The sequence below is a fragment of the Podarcis pityusensis genome (assembly GCF_964106645.2).
Source record: "Podarcis pityusensis genome assembly, chromosome: 10".
Classification (NCBI taxonomy): Eukaryota; Metazoa; Chordata; class Lepidosauria; order Squamata; family Lacertidae; genus Podarcis; species Podarcis pityusensis.
Genome location: NC_138035.1, coordinates 14,675,406 through 14,699,260, shown reverse-complemented (window position 1 = coordinate 14,699,260; position 23,855 = coordinate 14,675,406). Strand labels below are relative to the sequence as shown.

Genomic DNA, 23,855 nt, shown 5'->3' with positions numbered 1-23,855 from the left:
GACCGGAGCGACCTTGCGCCGGGCTCCCAAGGGTTGCGCAGAGCTGCCTGCACTCCCATGCTTTGCGCAGCTCTCCGCAAGCCTGGGGAGACCGGCGTGGCTCCCTAGGCTTGCGGATAGCAGGCTGTTCTGGGGGCTGGGGTTGGGGGAAGCTCAGGCTTCCCCCACCCCAGCCCCGTGCCTGGGGGGGGGAATATTTTTTTTTCTTTATTCCCCCCCCCCAAAAAAAAACTAGGTGCGCCCTATGGGGCGGTGCGCCCTATGGGGCGAAAAATACGGAACCTAAATTGTATAGAAATTTATGTATGCTACTACAGCAGCAAGAATGCTACTCACCAAAAAAATGGAAAGAAGCTGAAATCCCAGCAAAGGAAGAATGGATACAAAAATTTATGTAATATGTAGAAATGGCAAAACTTACCGGAAGAATAAGAAATCAAGATAACAAACTTTTTATAAAAGAATGGACATGGTTTATTGAATCTTTACAGATAAATTGCAAACAGATAAAAACATTGGCAGGATTATTGTAATAACCTGCGTAAGAGTACATATTTAAAGTAGATAATTAAATGAGCAAATTAAATGAATTTGGATATGCAGAAAATATTTAAAAAATAAATTTAAGGAACCGCAGAAAGAGGGGGAAGGAAGTCAAACTTTGAAATGTTAAAATGATTGTAAAATTAAATTGGAAAAGTATAAATAAAAACTTTTATAAAAAATGCATACTCCAGGCAAAATTGCATCAGCAATGCATATCTTTGTCCACAAATTTTAAGGCAACTTTTAAAAAAAACACCTTTGCAACTGTGTGTAGAATGGGGTGAATCGAACTTCCTAAAAATGAGAATCTGAAATTGACAGATTTGTCCCTCCCGAACTGGATGCCATCCAGGTATCCCACCCCTAAGAAGCGTGAAACAGGAGCAGCCCTTATGGGTTTTGACCATTTCCATTGCATTACCTGGGTCTACAAAACCAACATCCACATATAGCTTGGCACAATAGGAGCCTATCAGTAGACCAAACAGAGGGCCCAAGACAGTTGCTATCTGCAGGCAGCCTAGCAGCAGAGGGAGAGGCAGAAGAATATAAAAAAAACAAGTTATTGTCATATTTCACGCAGCTTCTTGTCCAACATTTGTTTGGCTTCCTGTCCTCAACATCTGAAGGACTGGTTTTTAGAATACCAATGCAGGACCTCACCAGCACTGAAATATAAAATAGACCTCCATGCACCATCATCACCTGTATTAAAAGTGAACTCATTATCCTTACATAGTCAAAATGGGGGGGGGGGAGCACAAAATGGAGGCAACTGCAGGCTTGGAGGAACCCAAAGGTTAGAAGTGCAAAAGCAATCTTAAGGGGGGGGAACCGAAAGTTTGTCTGTGTTATGTACTGAGTTGAATAGGATCCAAAATGCAGCAGTCTGATTGGTCCTAGAACAATAGGATTCAGAATACAGCAGTCTGATTGGCCCTAAAACAATAGGATTCAGAATGCTGCAGTCTGATTGGTCCTAGAACAATAGGATCCAGAATGCAGCAGTCTAATTGGTCCACAGGAGCCACCCAATCCAGCTCCAGGTGGAAGTGAATCTGCAACCTGATTGGCCTACAGGTGAATCCCGGAATAGCCAAACACGTGGGGCCCATTGTTTAAATAATGTATACAAAGCAGACATACTGGGGGAACTTTCATTCCTCCTCAGCACTATGAGCTGAATAAAGAGCATGAAATCCACTCTTGACTCTGTGTATATATCAGTCTGGAACCGTGCTCAACGTGCACAGAATACTGGCTGGCTATTGGGAGATGGAAGCGACACAGAATCTGTGGTATACACTATCTGCTGGAAAGCACCATCCATGGCTCCAACATTTATGTATTCTTTATTCGTTTATTTATTGCCCTCTGTTCGCCTTAAGGTCCCAGGGCAAGTTACACCATTAAAACACAACTTAACACTGGTAAAAATGAGGTAGGTCATGGCAATATATACCTCAAGCATTAAAAGCCAGGGTAAAGAGGTATATCTTCATTTGTTCCAAATGATCAACTTCCACTGAGTGGGATTTGCCTTCTGAATAAATATGCAGAGGATGGCACCATGAGCATCCCCCAAAATGTACTTTTTCTAAGGCATTTGTAGTCTCCCTTTTGACCCAAAGCCAGAATGACTCTATGGAAGAAACCAATTCACACCATAAAGCTCTTTAATGCCACTTTAAGCAGCCGTAAAGGTAAAGGGACCCCTGACCATTAGGTCCAGTTGGGGCCGACTCTGGGGTTGTGGCGCTCATCTTGTTTTACTGACCGAGGGAGCCGGCGTACAGCTTCCGGGTCATGTGGCCAGCATGACTAAGCCGCTTCTGGCGAACCAGAGCAGTGCACGGAAACGCCATTTACTTTCCTGCCAGAGCAGTACCTATTTATCTACTTGCACTTTGATGTGCTTTCGAACTGCTAGGTTGGCAGGAGCAGGGACCGAGCAACGGGAGCTCACCCCGTCGTGGGGATTCGAACAGCCGACCTTCTGATCGGCAAGTGCTAGGCTCTGTGGTTTAACCCACAGTGCCATCCATGTCCCTTAAGCTTCACGCAAATAATTCTGGGAACTGTAGGGTGCTGGGAGTTGTTAGGCAACCCCTGTTCTCCTCACAGAGCTACGGTTCCCAGAGATCCCTTGGAAGAGGGATTGATTCAACTCCTCTGGAAACTCTGTGAGGGGAATAGGGGTCTGCTAACAACACTCAGCATCCTTGACAAACCACAGCTCCCAGAATTCTTTGGAGGAAGCTATGGTTGCTTAAGGGATGCGGGTGGCACTGTGGGTAAAACCTCAGCGCCTAGGACTTGCCGATCGCATGGTCGGAGGTTCGAATCCCCGCGGCGGGGTGAGCTCCCATTGCTCGGTCCCTGCTCCTGCCAACCAGTTCGAAAGCACGTCAAAGTGCAAGTAGATAAATAGGGACCGCTTACCAGCGGGAAGGTAAACGGCGTTCCGTGTGCTGCGCTGGCTTGCCAGATGCAGCTTGTCACGCTGGCCACGTGACCCGGAAGTGTCTTCGGACAGCGCTGGCTCCCGGCCTTTAGAGTGAGATGAGCGCACAACCCTAGAGTCTGTCAAGACTGGCCCGTACGGGCAGGGGTACCTTTACCTTTACCTTTTATGGTTGCTTAAAGCATCATCTTTGTGCTTAAAATGTATGCCGTGCATGTGGTCCAAGTGTATCTAAGAGCTTGGTTTGATTTTTAAATCCAACACACAATACTGAGGAAGGGTCTTTTTCAGGTTTACCAATGTAGAAAGGAGAGTTTTCTGTCCTTGCGAAATCCTCCACATACGAAATCCCCAAAGGAGCGATGGGAGTTTCACCAACTCCCCGGATGATGTTTCCCACCAGCACAAAAACCCACATCAAGGATCCAGCCTGTTTTCGACATTCTGGGCATAAAAGAAAGAAAGGAAAATCTCCATGGAGGATTTTTGCCGGTAATGAAATACTTTAATGCTCCCCATTCATCCGTAACCAGATGCTCCTGGCAAGGTGACTCGTTCCTGTCCCTGAATTCAGAAGTTAAATCAGATGATTGAGCGGCATATTGTTTTACTTCCCCCATTCCCTTTTGTGCTAGGGCAGAAGCAGAGAACTTGTGGCCTCCCAGAATGTTGCTGGACTTCCAACATCCCTTGCCTGTATACCTGAAGGAGCGTCTCCACCCCCATCGTTCAGCCTGGACACTGAGATCCAGCGCCAAGGGCCTTCTGGCGGTTCCCTCATTGCGAGAAGCAAAGCTACAGGGAACCAGGCAGAGGGCCTTCTCGGTAGTGGCTCCCACCCTGTGCAATGCCCTCCCATCAGATGTCAAGGCAATAAGCAGCTATCTTATTTTTAAAAGACATCTGAAGGCAGCCCTGTTTAGGGAAGTTTTTAATATTTAATGCTGTATTGTTTTTAAACACTCGATTGGGAGCTGCCCAGAGCAGCTGGGGAAACTCAGCCAGATGGGCGGTGTATAAATACATCATTATTATTATTATTATTACTATTATTATTATTGCCAGTGACCATGCTGACTGTGGCTGGTGGCATTTGGAGTGCAGGGGCATCCTGAAGCCACAATTTATCCATCTCTCTCCTAAGGAGGTCACTGCCAATCTGGCTTCCATTGGCTTAGTGTACCCTCCAACATTTCTCCAATGAAAATAGGGATGTTCTATTCCAGGATTTTATATGTGTGTGTGTACACACACACACACACACACACACACACACCCATCTGCCTGCGTTGCCCTCAGCCACTCTGGGTGGCTTCCGACATATATAAAAACATAACAAAGCTTTAAACATTTAATTTTTTAAAAAAACTCCCTTCAGATATCTTCTAAAGGTTGTATAATTATTTATCTCGCATAACTCCATACCCTCCAACATTTCTCCGATGAAAATAGGGACGTTCTAAGGAAAACCTGCACATTCCAGGATGAAATCAGAAATTGGCATGGCTTCTGTAAAGCCAGGACTGTCCCTGAAAAATAGGACACTTGGAGTGTCTGAGTTATTTTATGGGGTTAAATCTTCAGGCGGCAAAATAAGCTGAGCCCTGCAGTGGAGCCGTTGAATCATACACAAAGAAAATATATGTGCTGGTGCTATGGCACTGTCTGTCCCCACACCCATTCCAACCCTCAGCCACCAGTCACACAGGAAGGTAGGTGAGAAATATGATTCAGTTCTCATTTAAAGTTGACCTAACCAAATTCGCATTTTCTGAAACAATAGACTGAATTTTGCAGGGCAGTTTTCCAGCCAAGTGATATGTTCAAAAATGCATTTACTGTGGTAAAGTGTGCATGTAAGTGTATACATCAGTGACTATAACATAGAACGATGCATTATTTTAGGGGAAATGGCTTGCCCAAAATGTATACATTAGGCAAAATTGGGCACAAACGTGTATGTATAGCAGGAGAAATTAGCACAAAAATGCTGGATTCACATGAGGACATTTTTTTTTAATTAAAAAATGCAAATGGATGTAGAAATGTGGAAATCTCAGCTGAAGACTGGAAAAGGCTGGAGAAAACGAGAGAAACCCAAAATGTCAGATTTGGCCATCCCTAGACACAGGTAGAGTAGGCCTCAAAAACACTACAAAAGCTGGCATCTACAAAGGTAATACAGTAGAAAGAAAGACAGTGAAAAATGAATGAACCTCACCTTCTGAGGGTTGTTCGGTCGCCATGGAAAACTGGCTATGATTTGCAAGGCAAACAGCTATGGTTGAAGAATTTTCAGATACCGAAAGAGAGTTTTCATAGCGGTACCTGTGGAGTCAGAATAAAATGTACACATGAAATGAGTGTGACTCAGTTGCAGACCATTTGCTTTGCATGCAGAAGGTCCCAGGTTCATTCCCTGGTGTCTCCAAGTCTGGTAGGGAGAGATTCTCTGTCTCAGACCCTGGAGAGTTCCTGCCAGTCATGAATAGATAATACTGAGCTAAATACAGTGGTGCCCCGCGAGACGAATGCCTCGCAAGACGAAAAACTCGCTAGACGAAAGAGTTTTCCGTTTTTTGAGTCGTTCCGCAAGACGAATTTCCCTATGGGCTTGCTTCGCAAGACGAAACATCTTGCAAGTTCTTGCGAGTTTGTTTCCTTTTTCTTAAAGCTGCTAAGCCGTTAATAGCCGCTAAGCCGCTAAGCCGTTAATAGCCGCTAAGCCGCTAAGCCGCTAATAGCCGTGCTTCGCAAGACGAAGAAACCGCAAGACGAAGAGACTCGCGGAACGGATTAATTTCGTCTTGCGAGGCACCACTGTAGACCAATGTTCTGACTGAGTGTAAGGTAGCTTCCAGTGTTCTTGTGGCTACACATTACAGAAACAGATCAGTAGTTATGGGTGATGAGAGTAGCACCCTTTTATACAAATTTACCCAGCACTTTTTTCTGGGGGGACGCATACCCCTAAACATTTTGTGAATCTTTGTACTTTTGTCCATTTACTGTATTTATTTTTCCCGATTTTAACTATAAAATGGTGATTTTCTTGAGTCAAAATGAAAGGACCCCTAAACATTTCTTAAGGAGGAAAAGCTGGATTTACTGATCAGCTATGCTCAGGTGCCCATCTTCCAGGAAACCTATCTGGTAAAACCAGCGCTGCATTTAGGATGGCATGGGCAGTTACCCCCATAGGTGCCAAATCGAGGGGGTGCAAAACTGAGAAGATCCATAACTGAGAAGATCCCTTTGGATGATTGGCTGCAATGATCTGTTGGTAGTTCCACATGCTTTTGCATCAGCCTTCAAAAACCACCTGTGCAACTCCCTGCATTATGTGCAAACATTCCATATACTGTATTGGCCCGAATATAAGATGCACCCACAAATAAGCCGCAACTTTGAAATTCAAGATTTATTTGTGGGTGCGGCCCACCTCCCGGCACTACTGCCCTGAATGGGGGGTGGCTGGTGCCCCGCTCCCCAAGCCAGTGCCAGTGCTTGGTTCCAACCACGCTGTGCCGCTGCTTCCTGGCACTACCTCCCCAAGCTGCCCCGTCCCCTGTTCAGGGCGGTAGGGCCGGAAGGTGTGCATGTAGAGCTCGGTTCTGAATATAAGCCGCACTTTAACTTTTCACAGTCGGAATTTGGGAAAAAACAATGTGAGGGTTATATTCAGGCCAATACGGTATTTTCTCATGTGATGTGCTGCGTTCTGGGACATTGTTCATTCTCTCTGCTTCCATGATCAAACTTCTTCTGTGCTGCCAATGCAGCAAAAACAACATGGGAGGCAGCAGTGGTGAGTTACCAGTCTCTGCAACCACAGCAGCTGCTGTGATTCCGTAGCTGTTTGTCTTCAACCCAGGGAGCGCAATCCATTGCTCTTAAGAGAGACGGATACCAACAAGCATACAACTCCCCCCCAAAAAACCTCGTATTAAAGATACCTTTCTAATAACGTCTGCAAATGTGTTTCTTAAATGTTTACACTGATTTTATACATATACATACAACTCTCCCAGCATCAAAACACTGATATTACAATTAAAATCTTATTAATCAGAGGCCCCTTACTAACTGTTTCTGCAGATTTATTTCTTAATTCTTCCCCTTTAATTTGATGTTCAGATGTGCATGGGATGCATGGGGTGGGGTTGCATATTCAATGTTATTTCAAGGAGAAGAGCCCAAGGTTCCAACAGGAGCACATAGACAGGTATACCTCGGAAGTATGAGAAATGGGATTTACCTTCCCATCAAGAAATGAGGTAGCGCTATCAGAAAACATCCAAAACCCATAACTATGCAACCAATAGCGATCATGCGTGGTCTGTGGAGTTTTGATCCTAAGTAGCTCACAAAGGGTATCACCAGCAAGTTGCCTGTGGAAATAGAGAACATAGACTATCATCCGTCCAAAGTTATTCACTCTTCAGTCCCATGAGTCTCAGTAGGAGAGTTAGGCAAAGGCAGTCCAAGCTATTTGGCTGCCCTAAACACCTCATCCAATTGCTCCCCTTGAAGTTGCCTCCACAATCTTGTTGGGTCCAGGATGGGGATTCTGTTTCTTGTGTGCAAGGAGGACCTGAGTGCAAGTGCACTTTCCCCTCCTGCAGTCTCCAGTTATTCATATTCAGAAGCATACTGCCTTAGACTGTGGATGAAGAACATAGCAATCGTGGCTACTAGCCACTGAATGAGCTAATAGTGTTCTCCTAATAAGGCGTTATTCTCACGCTTTGTAACAATTTGGTGACAACCTGTCTGGCTCTCGGAGAGAGTGTTTTGAGCTACCAATCACTCTGGATCGATTCGGGTCAATCCAAACTGCTCCAGAACAATCCAGACTTTCTTCAACCTGATCTTGATTCATCCCAAATTGTCTCAATTCAGTTCAAGGTTGGGCTTTTCCGAGTGGCACCGTCCTAGCATATAGCTCACTAAAGTGAGCTTTCATTTCTTTTCTAGAACAGTAGCTCTATTGGTCTGTTGTACTAATCTTTTTATACACCCTGCATATACTTTTGAGAGTGATCCCCCATCATTCTCAATGGGGTTTACTTCTGTAAAGACTTGCGTACGTTTGGGAATTCAAGGTAGCCATGGCGAAGATAAAAGCAGAGTGTTCTTTATTCCAGATAGTTCAGAACACTTTTGTCTCTAGCTCCACCTATCATTGCTCTGATTCTACCAATCAAAGGCATGTGGCCCTCAACAGGTTACAACAGAAGGGATGTGGACCTTGCCAGGTTTTAAGGATGTCTACTATTCCTGGATTGGTCGTTCTATGCATTTAGACATGCCTGTTAAGCTATGGTTGAATTCTCATCAACCTTTTCACTTGCATACCCATTTCAAAGCTTCCATTTATCACACCAACCAACGAGGCAGGGATGTTGAAACGCCGTTCAATCTGTGTGAGCATGCTGTTCATGTAAGCCCCAGACATGGTCTTGGCAAGATAAGCAAAAGATAGCGACACCAGAAAGACCTAGAAGAGAATGTGGAGAACTCATTAAATCAACAATAGGACCTTGTTGTTGTTGTTTAGTCGTTTAGTCGTGTCCGACTCTTCGTGACCCCATGGACCAGAGAACGCCAGGCACTTCTGTCTTCCGCTGCCTCCCGCAGTTTGGTCAAAAGGACCTTGTTAGGTGGATTCAAAGATCGTCAAGCTCTTGAAATTGCAAAACGAAGGGCTGGCGTAAATGTTATCCTGTAATTTAGGGTGCAAAGGCATGGAGAGGGGCAAGAATATTCACATGCTCCACCTCTTGACTCCATCCAATCGTAGCCAAATGGAATGGGGTTAGGCATATGCACACACAAGTCTTGCAACACTTGCAAATCTTGATGGTCAATGTCATGGGCTGGATGGATGCAAAGCAGTGGTGGGAGGCACCAGCTGGGGAACCCTCAGAGGAAGAAGGGCTTAGAACCAGGAGCAGACAATGAGTGGCCAGAGGGAGAAGAGGGAGCAGACTGGGAGGAGGAGGTGTTAGAAGTTGAAGAGGCAACAGGGTTTAGTGAGGAGGAAGAGGCTATGGCAGAGAGCAGTTCAGAATCAGAGGCAGAAGTAGAGGTGGGTCAAGAGGCAGAGAGGAGGCACACTGCTGAAGAGGCCAGGGAATCTCCCTCTCCTGGTGTGACCAGCTCACCTCCTCCCAGGTCTCCCAGAACCAGAAGAGGAATGAAGAGAGCAGAGGAAAGAGAGACAAGGCGACAAAGCCTGAGGAGGAGGAGCCTTCGAGAGTGCTGGGAAGGTGTGGTCCTTCTGTTCTTGCAACTGTCTCCTTGAGGCAAGACCTCCTGGGAAGAGTTGCTGTGACCAAGTGTTTCTTTGAATAAAAAGTTAACTTCACTGACAGCAGTGGCTTTATTGCTGACCTGCTCCTGACTCCGGCTCCTGACAGCTGGCAAGCTCTGTGAGTGTGCATGTGTATATAATTGCCCTTTTCTCTGTGCATATGAACAATTTCCATAGGTATATGTGAAATTGCCCTTATCTTGGTATGTGATTGCTTCATTCCCCATGTGTGTGATTGCCCCCTTCCATGTGTGCATGCAAAATTACCTCTTCTCTCTGAGTCTGATTGACCCTTTCTCTCTGTGTTATATTGCCCCCTTTCCTGTCCTCCCTAATAGGACGCTGAGAAGGACCCTGGATCTACTTGACACAAAGTGAGAAACAACAGTGTCATGTTTAATCCCAAGACTTAAAGAGGCCATGGAAATCCAATACTGATAAGCCTTAATCCCATTAGTTCTGCTTGGGACCACAGACAGACCATAAACCTGACACCCAGAACGCAATTCAGTCGGCTGTCCTTCTCTTCCTTTATCCCATGCCTATGGAGTCGATGCCAAGCACTTAAATCTCGAGAAGCGGTGCCCTTAAGGAAACCGGATAAACTGTGGTCTTTGCTCCTTCCTCTGGTTTTCTCATATAAACAAATTAAAGGATAAAAGGGGGGGATTAAAAGATGAGCTAAGGCTTATGGACACAAATGGTTAGAAGCCCAACTTTTATACTACACAAGTAAATCCAGCCTGTGCCTACCTGCCGTCTTACTTACAACCAGTCTAGGGCAGGCATAGTCTTGGCTTCAGTCTTGCACCATGTAAAGGAGACAGGCAACACTAGGTTGAGGTGGCTCCATCTACAATTGGTTCTGGCTCCATCTATTCCCTGCCTTCCACCCCATTGGTCCCAATGGGACCAGCCTACCATATAAAGGGACGCGGGTGGCGCTGTGGGTAAAACCTCAGCACCTAGGGCTTGCCGATCGCATGGTCGGCGGTTCGAATCCCCGGGGTGGGGTGAGCTCCCGTCGTTCGGTCCCAGCTCCTGCCCACCTAGCAGTTCGAAAGCACCCCTAAGTGCAAGTAGATAAATAGGTACCGCTTTATAGCGGAAAGGTAAACGGCGTTTCCGTGTGCTGCGCTGGTGCCAGCTCACCAGAGCAGCTTCGTCACGCTAGCCACGTGACCCGGAAGTGTCTCCGGACAACGCTGGCCCCCAGCCTCTTAAGTGAGATGGGCGCTCAACCCTAGAGTCGGACACGACTGGCCCGTATGGGCAGGGGTACCTTTACCTTTACCTTACCATATAAAGTAAGAAGAACCACAGCCAAGGTTCCACCAACTTTGCCTCTGGCCCTGCCCACAATCAACATGTGGCTCATGGGAAAGTTACCCATCAGAGAATGTGGCCCTTGGTTGAGAAGAGTTCCTCACTCCTGATCTATCCAATGTATGTGGGTGGACGTGGGTGGCGCTGTGGTCTAAACCACAGAGCCTAGGGCTTGCTGATCAGAAGGTCGGCGGTTTGAATCCCCGACGGGGTGAGCTCCCGTTGCTTGGTCCCTGCTCCTGCCAACCTAGCAGTTCGAAAGCATGTCAAAGTGCAAGTAGATAAATAGGCGGGAAGGTAAATGGCGTTTCCGTGTGCTGCTCTGGTTTGCCAGAAGCGGCTTAGTCATGCTGGCCACATGACCTGGAAGCTGTACGCCGGCTCCCTTGGCCAATAAAGCGAGATGAACGCCGCAACCCCAGAGTTGTCCGTGACTGGACCTAATGGTCAGGGGTCCCTTTACCTTTACCTTTACCTTTACCTATGCAATGTAAGGGCTGGTTAGCAAATACTGCTTGATTTATGTTAATACAATTACCATTTTCTTTGCTTGCTTTGCTCTTGAATTGTTAATGAGTATCTTAAATTAGAATCCTTGAGTTGAGTACTGCAAGTTTTCTTGGATTATCTAGCCCACACTGACTGTTCTGCTTCATGCTGCTTAATTGAGATAGGAGGGCAGATAACAGAAGTCTGCTTTTCTCCCCTTTAACATGGCGTGGGTTCCAATTTCTATGTGCTCAGGTATTTGGATAATGGTCACACAACCATCTGTGTGTAAATTACACAAGGGGCATCTCTCCTTTGCAAAGGAGGCGGAAACTCAAGAGTCAGTATTCATTAATTTACAGGATTAAAAGGAAAGTCAACCAACCTTCCTAGGTGCTCGGCAACTTTCTCAAGGGGTCTGTGCAGATCCATCCGCAACAAATGAATTTTTAATTGACAAAAGAATCATAGCATTTTTCTTACCTTCAGCTTGGTCAGACAGAATATAGATGGCTCCTTAGCTCCTTTCATTGTGCTTTTTGAATTGGCTGCAGAATCTTCCTTGTGGTTATTTGTATCTTTCCCAGCATCCTTTTAAAGGGAAAGATGAAAAGAAGCGTACTGGTCATAACAAGACTAAGTTGAAAAATAGTATAGAGTGGTATGCAAAAACAGCTTGCGGATGGGGTGGTGGGGTACACAGCTAATAAACTACATTCCCTGCATGTGGGTAGCTATTGTTTACTGGGTGGGATGAGGTGGCAGGGAAGTCAGCGAGGTGCAAACCCATCATCAAAGCCAATCCAATGCTCCCACCAGTGTGTTTGCACTGTGATGACTTCCCTGCCACCTCTTCTCTCTTGATAAGCAACAGGGACTCATCTGTCAGACAGCTTGCATATACAAGAAACTGCTTATGGATGCATGGTGCTTTCAGTTTACCTACCTGGAAATAATCTGCAGTGAAATCAATAGGACTGACGTCTGAAAACATGCATAGCATTGGGCTCTTAGGCACACCTGATGTATGTAGGACACAGAGAAACTATTGATCTTGGTTCATGCATAAATACCCATAATTGACAGCAAGCTGATAGGTCTATAATTTCCTTGGTCATTGGCTTGACTCTTTTTAAAAATGGGCACAACTACTACTACTCTCTTCCAGCTAGAAGGAATCATACCAGAACTATTTATTGTAGTAAAAAGGGCAGCCACCAATGTTGGTTTGCTTTTATAAGCTACAAAGGAAGACAGCCAGTCCTCAGGGCCTCACTTGGGAAAGTGCCAATTCTGCAGATCAAAGTGATTGTGTGGACACATATGGAGTAAAATGATCCTTTGAGTAAACTAATCAAATTGTTGTTCCTGAATATGACAATATAGGGAAATAGAGTTGTAGAGCTAAAACACATTGGGTTATATCCAACTACTCAAAGCAGACCCACTGAAAATAATGAACCTAAGTTGGCCATATCCATTTATTTCCATAGATCTACTCTGAGTGCCATTAGCATCAGCGACAACCCATTGATTAATGAAGCCACTCAAAAACTAGCGCATTCATAAGTCAACTCTAGTAGTTTCATAATTCTTCAAAGCATTGTGAGCCCTCATTCAATGATTTTAGAAAATGTTTTCTTAGTTTGAAACAACGAGATTATGAGCAAACAACATGAGATCACAACCGATCATAAAATGCCATGATACCGTGATGCATGTGTTGGGAAAGAATGTTGCATTGTGCGTGCCACATTCCCCAGATGCACTTCAGTGATGTGCAATAATTCAGACACTTTGAAATCTGGTGGTAACAAATAACTTCATAGCAGAAGGTCTCAAGTTCAAGGTCTCCAGCATCTCTAGGTCAGGCTGGGTTGCATCTAACACTGTGAAGGCAGAGTTTTGCTTGCCCAAGGAGACCTCCAGTTCCTCTCCTCCTGCTGCCTGCTTCCACAAACTACTTCAGAAACTGGAACTGATTTGGTAGGGTGGAAGGGGCAAATGATGAAGAGAGCATTCCATCGGTCTGTTGCACCAGTGGAACTTCAGCGATGGACAGTGCCCCCTGTCTGAAACCCTGCCAGAATATTGTTGCATGCTATCCCAATCTCCAGCCAGTTTACAATTCCAGAGCTTCCAGGCACTTACCCAGGATTCAGTTTCCCCGGAATGAGGGAGATGGTAGTGTTTTTAGGCTATATAGTTTATTTACACACATATACAACCTTAGCCTATGAAGACCCTGAGGCCCCAAGAAGGTCTTGCTTTTCCCATAGCCACAGCCTTGGATTCAAGCATAAATCAAGCATGTCTCTCCCGCTCAGGTTTCTGCCTGCATCCTGCTTCTAGCCCAGCTCTCTCTCACACACACACCTCTGGCACAAAGCCACTTCCTTTGTTACCCTAACGACCCATACTTTGTTGTTGTTGTTTAGTCGTTTAGTCGTGTCCGACTCTTCGTGACCCCATGGACCAGAGCACGCCAGGCACTCCTGTTTTCCACTGCCTCCCGCAGTTTGGTCAGACTCATGCTGGTAGCTTCGAGAACACTATCCAACCATCTCGTCCTCTGTCGTCCCCTTCTCCTTGTGCCCTCCATCTTTCCCAACATCAGGGTCTTTTCCAGGGAGTCTTCTCTTCTCATGAGGTGGCCAAAGTATTGAAGCCTCAGCTTCAGGATCTGTCCTTCCAGTGAGCACTCAGGGCTGATTTCCTTAAGAATGGAGAGGTTTGATCTTCTTGCAGTCCATGGGACTCTCAAGAGTCTCCTCCAGCACCATAATTCAAAAGCATCAATTCTTCGGCGATCAGCCTTCTTGATGGTCCAGCTTTCACTTCCATACATCACTACTGGGAAAACCATAGCTTTTACTATACGGACCCATACTTAGAGGACCATTAAGTCACCAAGGAGCTGGCCTGGCGATTCCAACAATTGCATCCTCTATTCGATTTTAATCCTTGCTGGATTGAGGAATTAGAAGGGGCTGAGGCATACAGCCTAACACAAACACATCCTGTCCAAACTCACAAGAATCTTGATCTAGATGAGACAACAGGCTGGCTCAGTATAAGGCAGCTTTCTCTGTTCCTAATTTCCACCCAAGTTTATGCCAGTGGATTTGTAATTCAACAGGCACATTGCAAATTATACTGGGCTCAATGCGTTCATCACTAATCTTAATATGTGCGCAGAGACCCTCTGCACATCACCCAGAAAGAGACAGGAAATATGCTGAGCTTCAAAGCATGTACACTGCTGAAACGGCTCTATTTTCTCCATGTCTTGATCCTGCAGGTACCCCTGGCTGTTAGGCCCAGTCACGGACGACTCTGTGGTTGTGCGCTCATCTCACTCTATAGGCCAAGGGAGCTGGCATTTGTCTGCAGACAGCTTCAGGTCATGTGGCCATTATGACTAAGCCAATTCTGACGAACCAGAGCAGCGCACAGAAATGCCATTTACCTTCCCGCCAGAGTGGTACCTATTTATCTACTTGCACTTGACGTGCTTTCAAACTGCTAGGTGGGCAGGAGCTGGGACCGAACAACGGGAGCTCACCCCGTTGCGGGGATTCGAACTGCCGACCTTCTGATCAGCAAGGCCTAGGCTCTGTGGTTTAGACCACAGTGCCACCCGTGTCCCTGATCCTGCAGATTCTTACCTAAATAAGCACACCAAGATTCTTTATTCTGGATTAAAACACAAAACCCATGTACATCTCTGGACTCAATACATTTGAGATCCTCTCTCTTTCTCTCTCTCAACAATACAAGTTCATTCTCTTATGAACTTGTCCAAAAGCATAACGGCTTCTGCTGGCTTTTCTTTTTGCTGGGTGCTTGCTTGACATAGGAAGAAGAGGAAAGTGAAGTGGGATAGCTTCATTTAAGGTTAGGCTCAATTACATTCCTTGAAAAGAAGTGGGGAAGTTTCAGATCCCCCTGAAAAAGATGTGAGGTGGCATCCCATAAACCTGCTGTAAGGATAATAGCCTATAATGGTCAGGTGATGAGAACTAATGGTTGGGAGTTAGTTGGCCATCTGTCTGTTGAGTTTGAACAATGAGATACCTATCAGAGCTCGGTGATGGGAAGGAGAGGGCACAGGATTGTTAATGAGAATCAAACAATAGTTTCCACTTTAGAAGAGACGAGAGAGAGAGAGAGAGGAGAGAGAGATGTTGGCTGAAGGCAACTTTAGACTGCAGTGCCAATTTCTGGGGAGAAGGTCTGCTGGTTTGCAGGAGAGAAAGCTGCTTGTTTAATGTGTTATTATCAGTATGTAAAGCTCTTAGCAACTCGGGACCAGTTTGCCTTACCCACTCGACCGCTTCAATCGGCAGAGCTGGTTGCAGGTGCCAAGTAATACTTGCTCTGCCTTTGTAAAGAATCAATATTTCCATGTGGCAGCACCTGCACATTGGGACTCCCTGCCAACTGTCAAGGCAAGAGTCAGGAGCAGGTCAGCAATAACTCACAAGGTCTCAATGAAGTTAATTCTTTATTCAGAGAAACAAAACAGCTCAGGCCGAATGGGCATAGCAAATCCTCCCAGTAGATCTTGCCTCAATGAGGCAGTTGCGAGGCTGAAGAACCTCACTTTCCACAGCTCTCTAAGTCTCCTCTTCCCCCAAGTCCTTCCCAAGCAACCTGAGACTTCTTCGCCTTGTCTGTCTCTGCTCAAACCTCTTCATACCTCTTCTGGTTCTGGGAGACTGGGGGCAGGGAGGGTAGATTGTCGCAGCAGAAGGGGGTGACACCCTGGCTTCTTCAGCAGCCTGCCTCATCTCTGCCTCTTGGCTTCCCTCCTCTCCTGCTTCATCTTCTGATTCTGGACTTCTCTCTGCCACAGATTCTCCCTGCTCACTAAACCCTGTGAACTCTTCAACTCTTCTCTCTCTAACCACCAATCTCCAGGCTCTGAGCTTTCGTCCCTTGGGGGATTCCCCGGCTGGTTCCTTCCACCACTCCTCTGCATCCAGCCAGTCCACAACACCAACTGACAACAGGTAGGTGTACTCTTTTTTAGCACCTGCTAAAACTATTTCTGTTTAGGCAAGCCTGCCCAGCTACGTAGATTGGTAGGGCAGTGCTGGCTTCCACTGGCACTTTCTCTTCCCAAGTGTGTAGAGCTGCCCCAGGAACTGCTTAGAGAGCAGGGCAACACTGTTCTCCCCAATGGGAATATTACACATGTACCATAACAGTTTGGCCATAGTTGAAAAATCTGCACTGTACACTTGGGGTGGGCAACATTTTCCAGCTTAGGCCCAATGGGTGGGGACTATGGGCTTGTCCCACACCTAGAAAGTGGTTTTTCCCCATTGACTCCCACTTTCTATACATGGGTCAAGTGGTTTTGCCTTTGCTCAGCCACCATCCCCTGGTAAACCCATTCTTTAGCGCTAAATCAGAACTAACAGCAATCTGGGGGGAAACCCGGTTGCTGTTTGTTCCAATTCCGCACTAAAGATCAAGTTTCCTGGAGGGAAAGCAGCAGGACAAATGGAGGTGGGAGCTGTAAAAGGAAGCAGATTTTTGTTGAACATCAGGCAAAATGTCCTATGCTAAGAGCTGTTTGGCAAAGCTCTCCTTCACTCAAGATATTTAAGTGCCGTCTGAACAGCTGTTTATTAGAGGTGCCATTCCTCCATCATGCATAGAAGGCCCCGCACTGAGCACAGAGGTAATTTTAGGGCAGCACAACCAGTTCGCCCACACTGAGCGCCGAGCGGAGAGGGCACCTGCGAAGCATTTGCTTGGCTACAGGGAGGAGGCGTGACGGCTCTGTCAAGGTCCTAGAGTCCACCTTCCCAAAGCCCAGGTGATACTTGCCCAGCATTGGGAAGGAGGTCAGTGGCCTCTAAGACCCTGCCAGAGCCCTCACACTTCCTTCCCAAAGCCTGGCAGGGTGCAAGGACTGGGGGGAGGAGCACCAAATGTTGCGCAAGCTCAAGGTGCCATAGTACCAAACTCCGTCCTTGATGTGCAAAGAGTTGTCTATGGTGCTGTGATCCTCTGATTCTATGGCAATGCCTTGCAGAGGTGTACAGTTTGCCTTTCAGCAGGTTCAAGCCCCCTTTACACACATGTGCATGCACACACGCAAAAATGATGACTGGCATTTTGCTAGTTAACTCGACGTGCCCTCAAGTCTACAAACAGAGTGCTGTGATTTGGAAGTGCTGGCTGTTCCTTTAGGAAAAGTTTTAGGTGCAACATGGGAGAGATATAATGCCCCCAACCCCCAACCCCCCGCCACACACACACACCATCCCCATTGCAGCATCGGTTATGAAAATCTGCTTGCCGGAAAATACAATACACAAAAGTCCTGCGAGGTCCGTGCCAAGGAATGCTTTAAAAGAACGTCAGGTGTTTTATTTCCCTGAACTTCTGGTTACACAATTATTTTGGACGTTTCTTCGGGTCACTAAAGGGAGCAGCATTTTCAGAATGCTTGTACAGTGCGACTCTTTTAATCGCTTGATCTGTTAGTTCAAAGGGAGCCAGCAAAAAAGCTAAAACAAAAAACAACAACCCAAAACATGCTACAGTCTAGGATTTGATGGCATGCAAGCTAAAGGCTTTGTGTGTGTGTGTTAGAATCTTGCAAATCCCAACATTCTTTAAAATGTTTCTTGAAAAAGGACTCTTCTAGTCCTTTCTAGATAAATGTAACGTCATATATTCCCTGTGCCAAGCAAGCGTCCCATCTCTGCATCAAACCAAAGCTCTGATCGTTTATTTTTAACATTCCCATTAGATGACTTTTCTCCCCATTTACAATTCTGATCTTCCCTCCCATCTCTTTCCGTCTCGTGGCATCTTTATGGCTTTATTGCTATCCATACCTCATTGATCCTGTTAGTGGCAAATCCATTGGCTTCTCTCCTCAAATCTAACCCATATCGGAGTTTCTTTTGGGATAAAGCCATTGCAGTTGTGGAGCAATGAAAGGATCTCTTACGAGAGACACAAAACCAAGACAACGGGGGGAAAGAACAGGACTGAATGTACTTCTTTCTTAGAAGAAGTCTAAGTGAAACTTTTGTTATATTCAGCAGTGACCTGCTGAGCGGGAGAAAGAAACAAGAAACAGGGGGACCTTGAGCCAAAATAAATAACCCAGAAAACTGCCCCATTTCAAGACATGGTCATATCTCTCTTTACAGCTCTCCTCTCTATTCTTGCAAGTGTGTTTCAGACAATAAACTAGGCACAACCTTGGGTTGCCTACCTTGATGCTATCACTCATCTTGGCTTCCGTTTCCATTTCAGACCAGGATCGGACCACACACTACCTGAATGTCTCCTCTGCTCTCTCTTCCTTTTTCAGCTAAGCTTGTAAAAAGACTTGAGTCCTGGGTAATTCCCTAAACAATTTTAATCCCTGCAGGTCTTTGATTACCTTGAGTTCTGGCCAGTCGACTGCCATTAACCCCTAACAGGATCCAAAATGTTGCACTGATGTGCTCATTAAAGGCAAAATATGTACACAGTGAAACTGAGATAATGAACACTGGTGCCTCCAGATGAACTGTTTAACTGAGCATTTGTTTTGCTTTGCTTGCATAAGGCTCGCACAGCAGTTGGAGTCCAGGGGCAACCAATATGGTGCCTTCTGTTGGACTACAACTCCCATGAGCCCCAGCCAGCATGGCCAATTGTCAGGGATGATGGGAGTTGGAGTCCAACAGCAGCTGAGTGGGCACCACTATGGACTCCTCCAGGCATCCTTTTCATGATGGCACCAGGGCACATGCACGATCTTGCTTTCAATACAGTTTTCACAACTCTTGTTTCTGTTTTATTATAAAATGAAATAATAATAAACTTTACAAAACCCTAAAACACTGTTTGCATCCACTAAAAATTGTTGTATACATGCTGTTTAATTTCGGACTGGGGTATGATGTCCTGCAGCTTCCTACTGAAACAGTGGCATAGCATTCATTGCTGGCACCCAGGGCAGGTGTGCAAGCACCAGGCAGGGGGTCGCCACTGCCAGAGCAACCTTCCCCCCACTGGAGCAAAACTGGGCCAAGCTGAACCGTCTGCCCACCCACACAGGGGGGAATCTGACTGGTCAATGTGGCCCTTGGCAGGCAGAGAAGAGCACAGGGCCACACCACACTGGGGGCACTTTCTTCGGGGCGCGGGTTCACATCCCCTCAAAATTTGTGCACCCAGGGGTATGACCCTCAGGCACCAGCACACTACGCCCCTGTTTTGAAAACCTAAAAACGGTCCCACCACAAATGTTCCAGGTTTTTCCGTTGTTTCGCTTTGGTTGTGCTATAGCTTCCCTTCTGACAGCAATAATGCAATAAAATTGGGGAAGCATCGCAGAACAACTAATAGAGCAGAATGGTGTGTGTGGACGGTCCATTATAAATCCACCACTGCTGCGCTGTTATGATGTCAATGGCATTTTGCAGAAGACACCCTCAAAACAACCACAAGTCCACAGAGGCCTTATGTCTGGATGAGGGTGGTGCTGTGGTCTAAACCACTGAGCCTCTTGGGCTTGCTGATCAGAAGGTTGGCGGTTTGAATCCCCGCAAAAAAATGAGCTCCTATTGCTCTGTCCCAGCTCCTGCCAACCTAGCAGTTCGAAAGCACACCAGTGCAAGTAGATAAATAGGTACCACTGTGGTGGGAAGGTAAACGGCGTTTCCGTGCACTCTGATTTCTGTCACGGTGTTCTGTTGTGTCAGAAGCGGTTTAGTCATGCTGGCCACATGACCCAGAAAGCTGTCTGTGGAAAAACGCCGGCTCCCTCAGCCTGAAAGCAAGATGAGCGCCACAACCCCATAGTCGCCTTTGATTGGACTTAACCATGTTAGGGTCCTTTACCTTTTTACCTTATGTCTGGTCTTTACTGAGCGCTCGTTCTGATTTGATTACAGAGCAGTTGCAGCGCCATCACCCTGCATCCTGAACTCAACCTGATTTGCTTGCAAGTTTTCTTTTTTACAAACCTTCTTGTTAATCATTCATCAGTCCCACGCTTTGCAGTGCATTTCCTCATCACTTTTCCAAATGGCAAAAAGTTAGTTTTTTACTGAACTTTGCAGCAGAGCTTTAATCCACTGGGCAAACCTAAAGTTCCAGGATGACCCAGAATCCTTCCAGCAAAATACTGCCAGTCTGGGGGCGCCTGAATTCTCCGCTGGACCCCTTTGTGCAGAACTCATAATGTGGTCTCCCAGGTTAAGGAACCTATTTGCAGGTTTTCCTCAGTCTACAGCAAGGGGGGGTGTCAACCTTTGGCTGCTAAAGGAGCTGCATTAGCTCTTGGGAAAATTTCTGTTTGTGTGCGATTGTTTAAACTATATAACTATGGAACTATGGAAAGCTGTGTTTTGAGCCCCTTATAACAATATTTTAAATTATATTATCTCCCCCCCTCCAATATACACCTTTTTGTGTTTGATACCCTGGGCAACTTTGCGAAGAAGGGAAGAATATGAATATAATAAACGGAAAGGAAAGAAAGAAATTGGTGCTAGCTAGTGGTAATATTTATTTATTTTATCAGAATCTTTCTACCCCTGCTCCTTCCTGCAGCTCAAAGTGCATGGCAGCTTAACAGCACCACGTATAATATAAACAGTAATGCAAAACATAAAAGAGAACCATCCTTCCATGACCAAACAGGAACACTAAGGCTGAGTCTAGACATATATATTTTTTAAAATGCTGTGAAAATGCTTCTTTAAAAAAATAAAATAAATAAATATTGAATTTGCCATTAGCTCACTGTCACCATCTAGTGTCACATTTGTATAATGCACTTAAAGCACGCTTAAAACGTTATATTTGCAGCTGTATAGCTGAGCTCTAAGTCTCAACTCCAACCAACATCAACGCCCTCAGGTTCCAAAAACCCTGGACAAAGACGTACATTTTCACCCGCCATCTAAATACAGCTATTGCTATCACATCGAAAGAAGATGCAGGGCAACAGGAATGTGGGGAAACAGGTTATATTTATTAAAGGTTTTTTTTAAAAAAGGTAAAGGATCCTGGATGGTTAAGTCCCATCAAAGGTGACTATGGGGTTGTGGCGCTCATCTTTCTTCAGGCCAAGGGAGCCTGCTTTCTGGGTCATGTGGCCAGCATGACTAAACCGCTTCAGAACACCGTGATGGAAACCAGAGCGCACAGAAATGCCATTTACCCTCCTGCTGCAGTGGTACCCATTTATCTACTTGCACTGGCATGGTTTCAAATTGCTAGGATGGCAGGAGCTGAGCAACGGGAGCTCACACCATCACAGGGATTCGAACTGCCGAACAGCTGAAGGATCTGCCAGTCAACATAACCAGAACAAGGAGTCCAATCAAACAAGTCTGGGCATGTGAGCGAAGCAAATGGGAGGATCCAATCACTCCTCTTCTTCTAGGGGTGTGGGGTGTGGCAAATATGTTTGCCTCACCCCACCCCTCCACAGACAGAAGAAAGGGAAGGGAAATGTAGTAGACTGTCATAATCTCATTATCACTGTTTTATGTGCAAAGCTATACAGTGGTACATCAGGTTAAGTACTTAATTCGTTCCGGAGGTCTGTACTTAACCTGAAACTGTTCTTAACCTGAGGTACCACTTTAGCTAATGGGGACTCCTGCTGCCGCCGCGCCACCGGAGCACGATTTCTGTTCTCATCCTGAAGCAAAGTTCTTAACCCAAGGTACTATTTCTGGGTTAGCGGAGTCTGTAACCTGAAGCGTATGTAACCTGGAGCATATGTTACCAGAGGTACCACTGTCTAAGCTGCCTAATTAAGACCTCTCATAAGCAATGTGCACAATAAAACTGTAGATAAAACACAGCTGTGATCTGCAAAACTATTTTGTGTGTGTGAAATAACCACTACTAAAACACAGATAAAATCTGTAAAATTTCCAAAACAAATATGGATAAACCACACGTAAATTGATCACTGCTTTTAGTTAATCAGGTATGCCTTCATATGTTGCCATTTAACAGGAAATCCATTTGATTACCTCTTACTGTTTCTGCTCTCAAACCAGGGCTAGGTCTCTAGGGGGCTTGTCACGATTCCCCCCCCCCCTCCATATTCTGCCAACCTGCCCCATTTTGGTGCATTGCAAGCCCTTCTGGCTCCTCTTCCCCCCTCCACCCTATTCAAGTCCACTTTGAGCAGATGGATGGAACCAATCTGAAAAAGTTGACAACAGGGAACGAGACAAGCAACAAGGAGGTCAGGTTGGCATGTCCTAGGCCTGGCAATGCTACCTGGCGTAGCTTGAACCTGCCTAGAGCAAGAGAATCAATCTGCAGAAACATCACTTATTTCGGAACCCACAGGAGTCTGTACATTTTGCACTGCAGACGGAACCCTTCAAAAACAGGGTTGCCAAGTTTTTAACCAGACTGTGTAACGAAACCTGCAACAGCACCTTGGCATGAAGAAATCTAGCAGGCGACCGTGTCCATCTCCACACCATGGCAAGCTGCACCGTTTTCTGATTTCTGCACGCCAAGTGACACAGTCAAAGGCAGAAGAGCTGAGATGGCCCTTTTTCCTGCTCTGTCAGCAACCACACTTGAATATTAAAACAAACCCACACTCAAGAACTTTAGTAAAACAGATGCTGTCATTCACTTACCGCTGTGACTGTTTAGGAACATGTGGAGTGATGTTTCCTGATTTTACCTTTGATCTTTTATTTCCCAGTGTGTTGAAAATTAACTAGCATGTGGCGGCCATTATATGATAGGCTTCTGTCAAATATTTGCAGCCTCACATTTTAACTTGCTTCACCCTAGCTGAGTAAATAATGCCAATGTGGCTTAGTGGTCTAAATCAGTGAGCCTCTTGGGCTTGCCGATCAGAAGGCCGACGGTTCGAATCCGCACAATGGGGTGAGCTCCCATTGCTCCATCCCAGCTCCTGCTAACCTAGCAGTTCGAAAGCACACCAGTCCAAGTAGATAAATAGATACCACATTCGAATTCTGTTAGCCCAAAGATGGAAAGAAGCAGCAGTCCCGACTAAAGAAGAGTGGCAAACCAAGTTAATGGATTATGCTGAAATGGTGAAACTAACTGGAATGTTCAGAAATCAAGATGACAAGAAATTTTAAAAAGAATGGGAAATATTTATTATGTTTTTGCAAATGTATTGCAAACAGATAAATACAGTGGCAGGATTTTAAGAACACTTGTAATTTTTGAAATAGTACAGTAAATATGAGGTTAGAAAAAGATTGGAGTAGAAATGATATGCAGTTGATAAGAAATTTAGGGAACCAGGAATGGGGGGGGGGGGGAATCCAACTTTATGGAATTGATATGGTTTTATGTATAATTATCTTTGTTTATGGATGTTATTGTATTTGTTACTGTTTGTTTCTTATTATATTTTGTTACTCTTCTTGAAAAATTAATAAAAATACTATTTTTTAAAAAGATAATTAGGTACCACTGCGGCCGGAAGGTAAACAGCGTTTCTGTGCACTGTGGTTTCTGTCATGCTGCCCGTTGTGCCAGAAGCGGTTTAGTCCTGCTGGCTACATGACCCGGAAAGCTGTCTGTGGACAAACACCGGCTCCCTCGGCCTGAAAGCGAGATGAGCGCTACAACCCCATAGTCACCTTTGACTGGACTGAACCATCCAGAGGTCCTTTACCTTTATCTTATTGTATGGAGTACGGCTGTGCAGTCTGGGACTTTGGA

General features: G+C 45.7%; 1 protein-coding gene across 6 annotated transcripts in view; it reads right to left on the bottom strand.

The window, feature by feature from the left end:
• Window positions 1-22,850, bottom strand: part of SLCO1A2 (solute carrier organic anion transporter family member 1A2) — a 35,570-nt gene extending 12,720 nt beyond the window's left edge. Inside the window, exons 1-7 of one of the 6 annotated variants that reach the window (XM_081022824.1) lie at window positions 22,787-22,850; window positions 11,625-11,732; window positions 8,369-8,510; window positions 7,269-7,401; window positions 5,232-5,338; window positions 3,308-3,454; window positions 968-1,066 (exon numbers count right to left, since the gene is read on the bottom strand). In XM_081022824.1, coding sequence (XP_080878950.1) covers window positions 968-1,066; window positions 3,308-3,454; window positions 5,232-5,338; window positions 7,269-7,401; window positions 8,369-8,510; window positions 11,625-11,672 — 676 coding nt within the window. In that variant the 5' untranslated portion in view covers window positions 11,673-11,732; window positions 22,787-22,850. Of the gene's footprint in view, window positions 1-967; window positions 1,067-3,307; window positions 3,455-5,231; window positions 5,339-7,268; window positions 7,402-7,604; window positions 7,752-7,779; window positions 8,120-8,368; window positions 8,511-11,624; window positions 11,733-18,001; window positions 18,153-18,387; window positions 18,494-22,786 lie in introns of those variants that run through there. The other 5 variants (XM_081022823.1, XM_081022822.1, XM_081022826.1 and 2 more) reach the window with 5 other exon arrangements.
• Window positions 22,851-23,855: the final 1,005 nt, after the last annotated feature.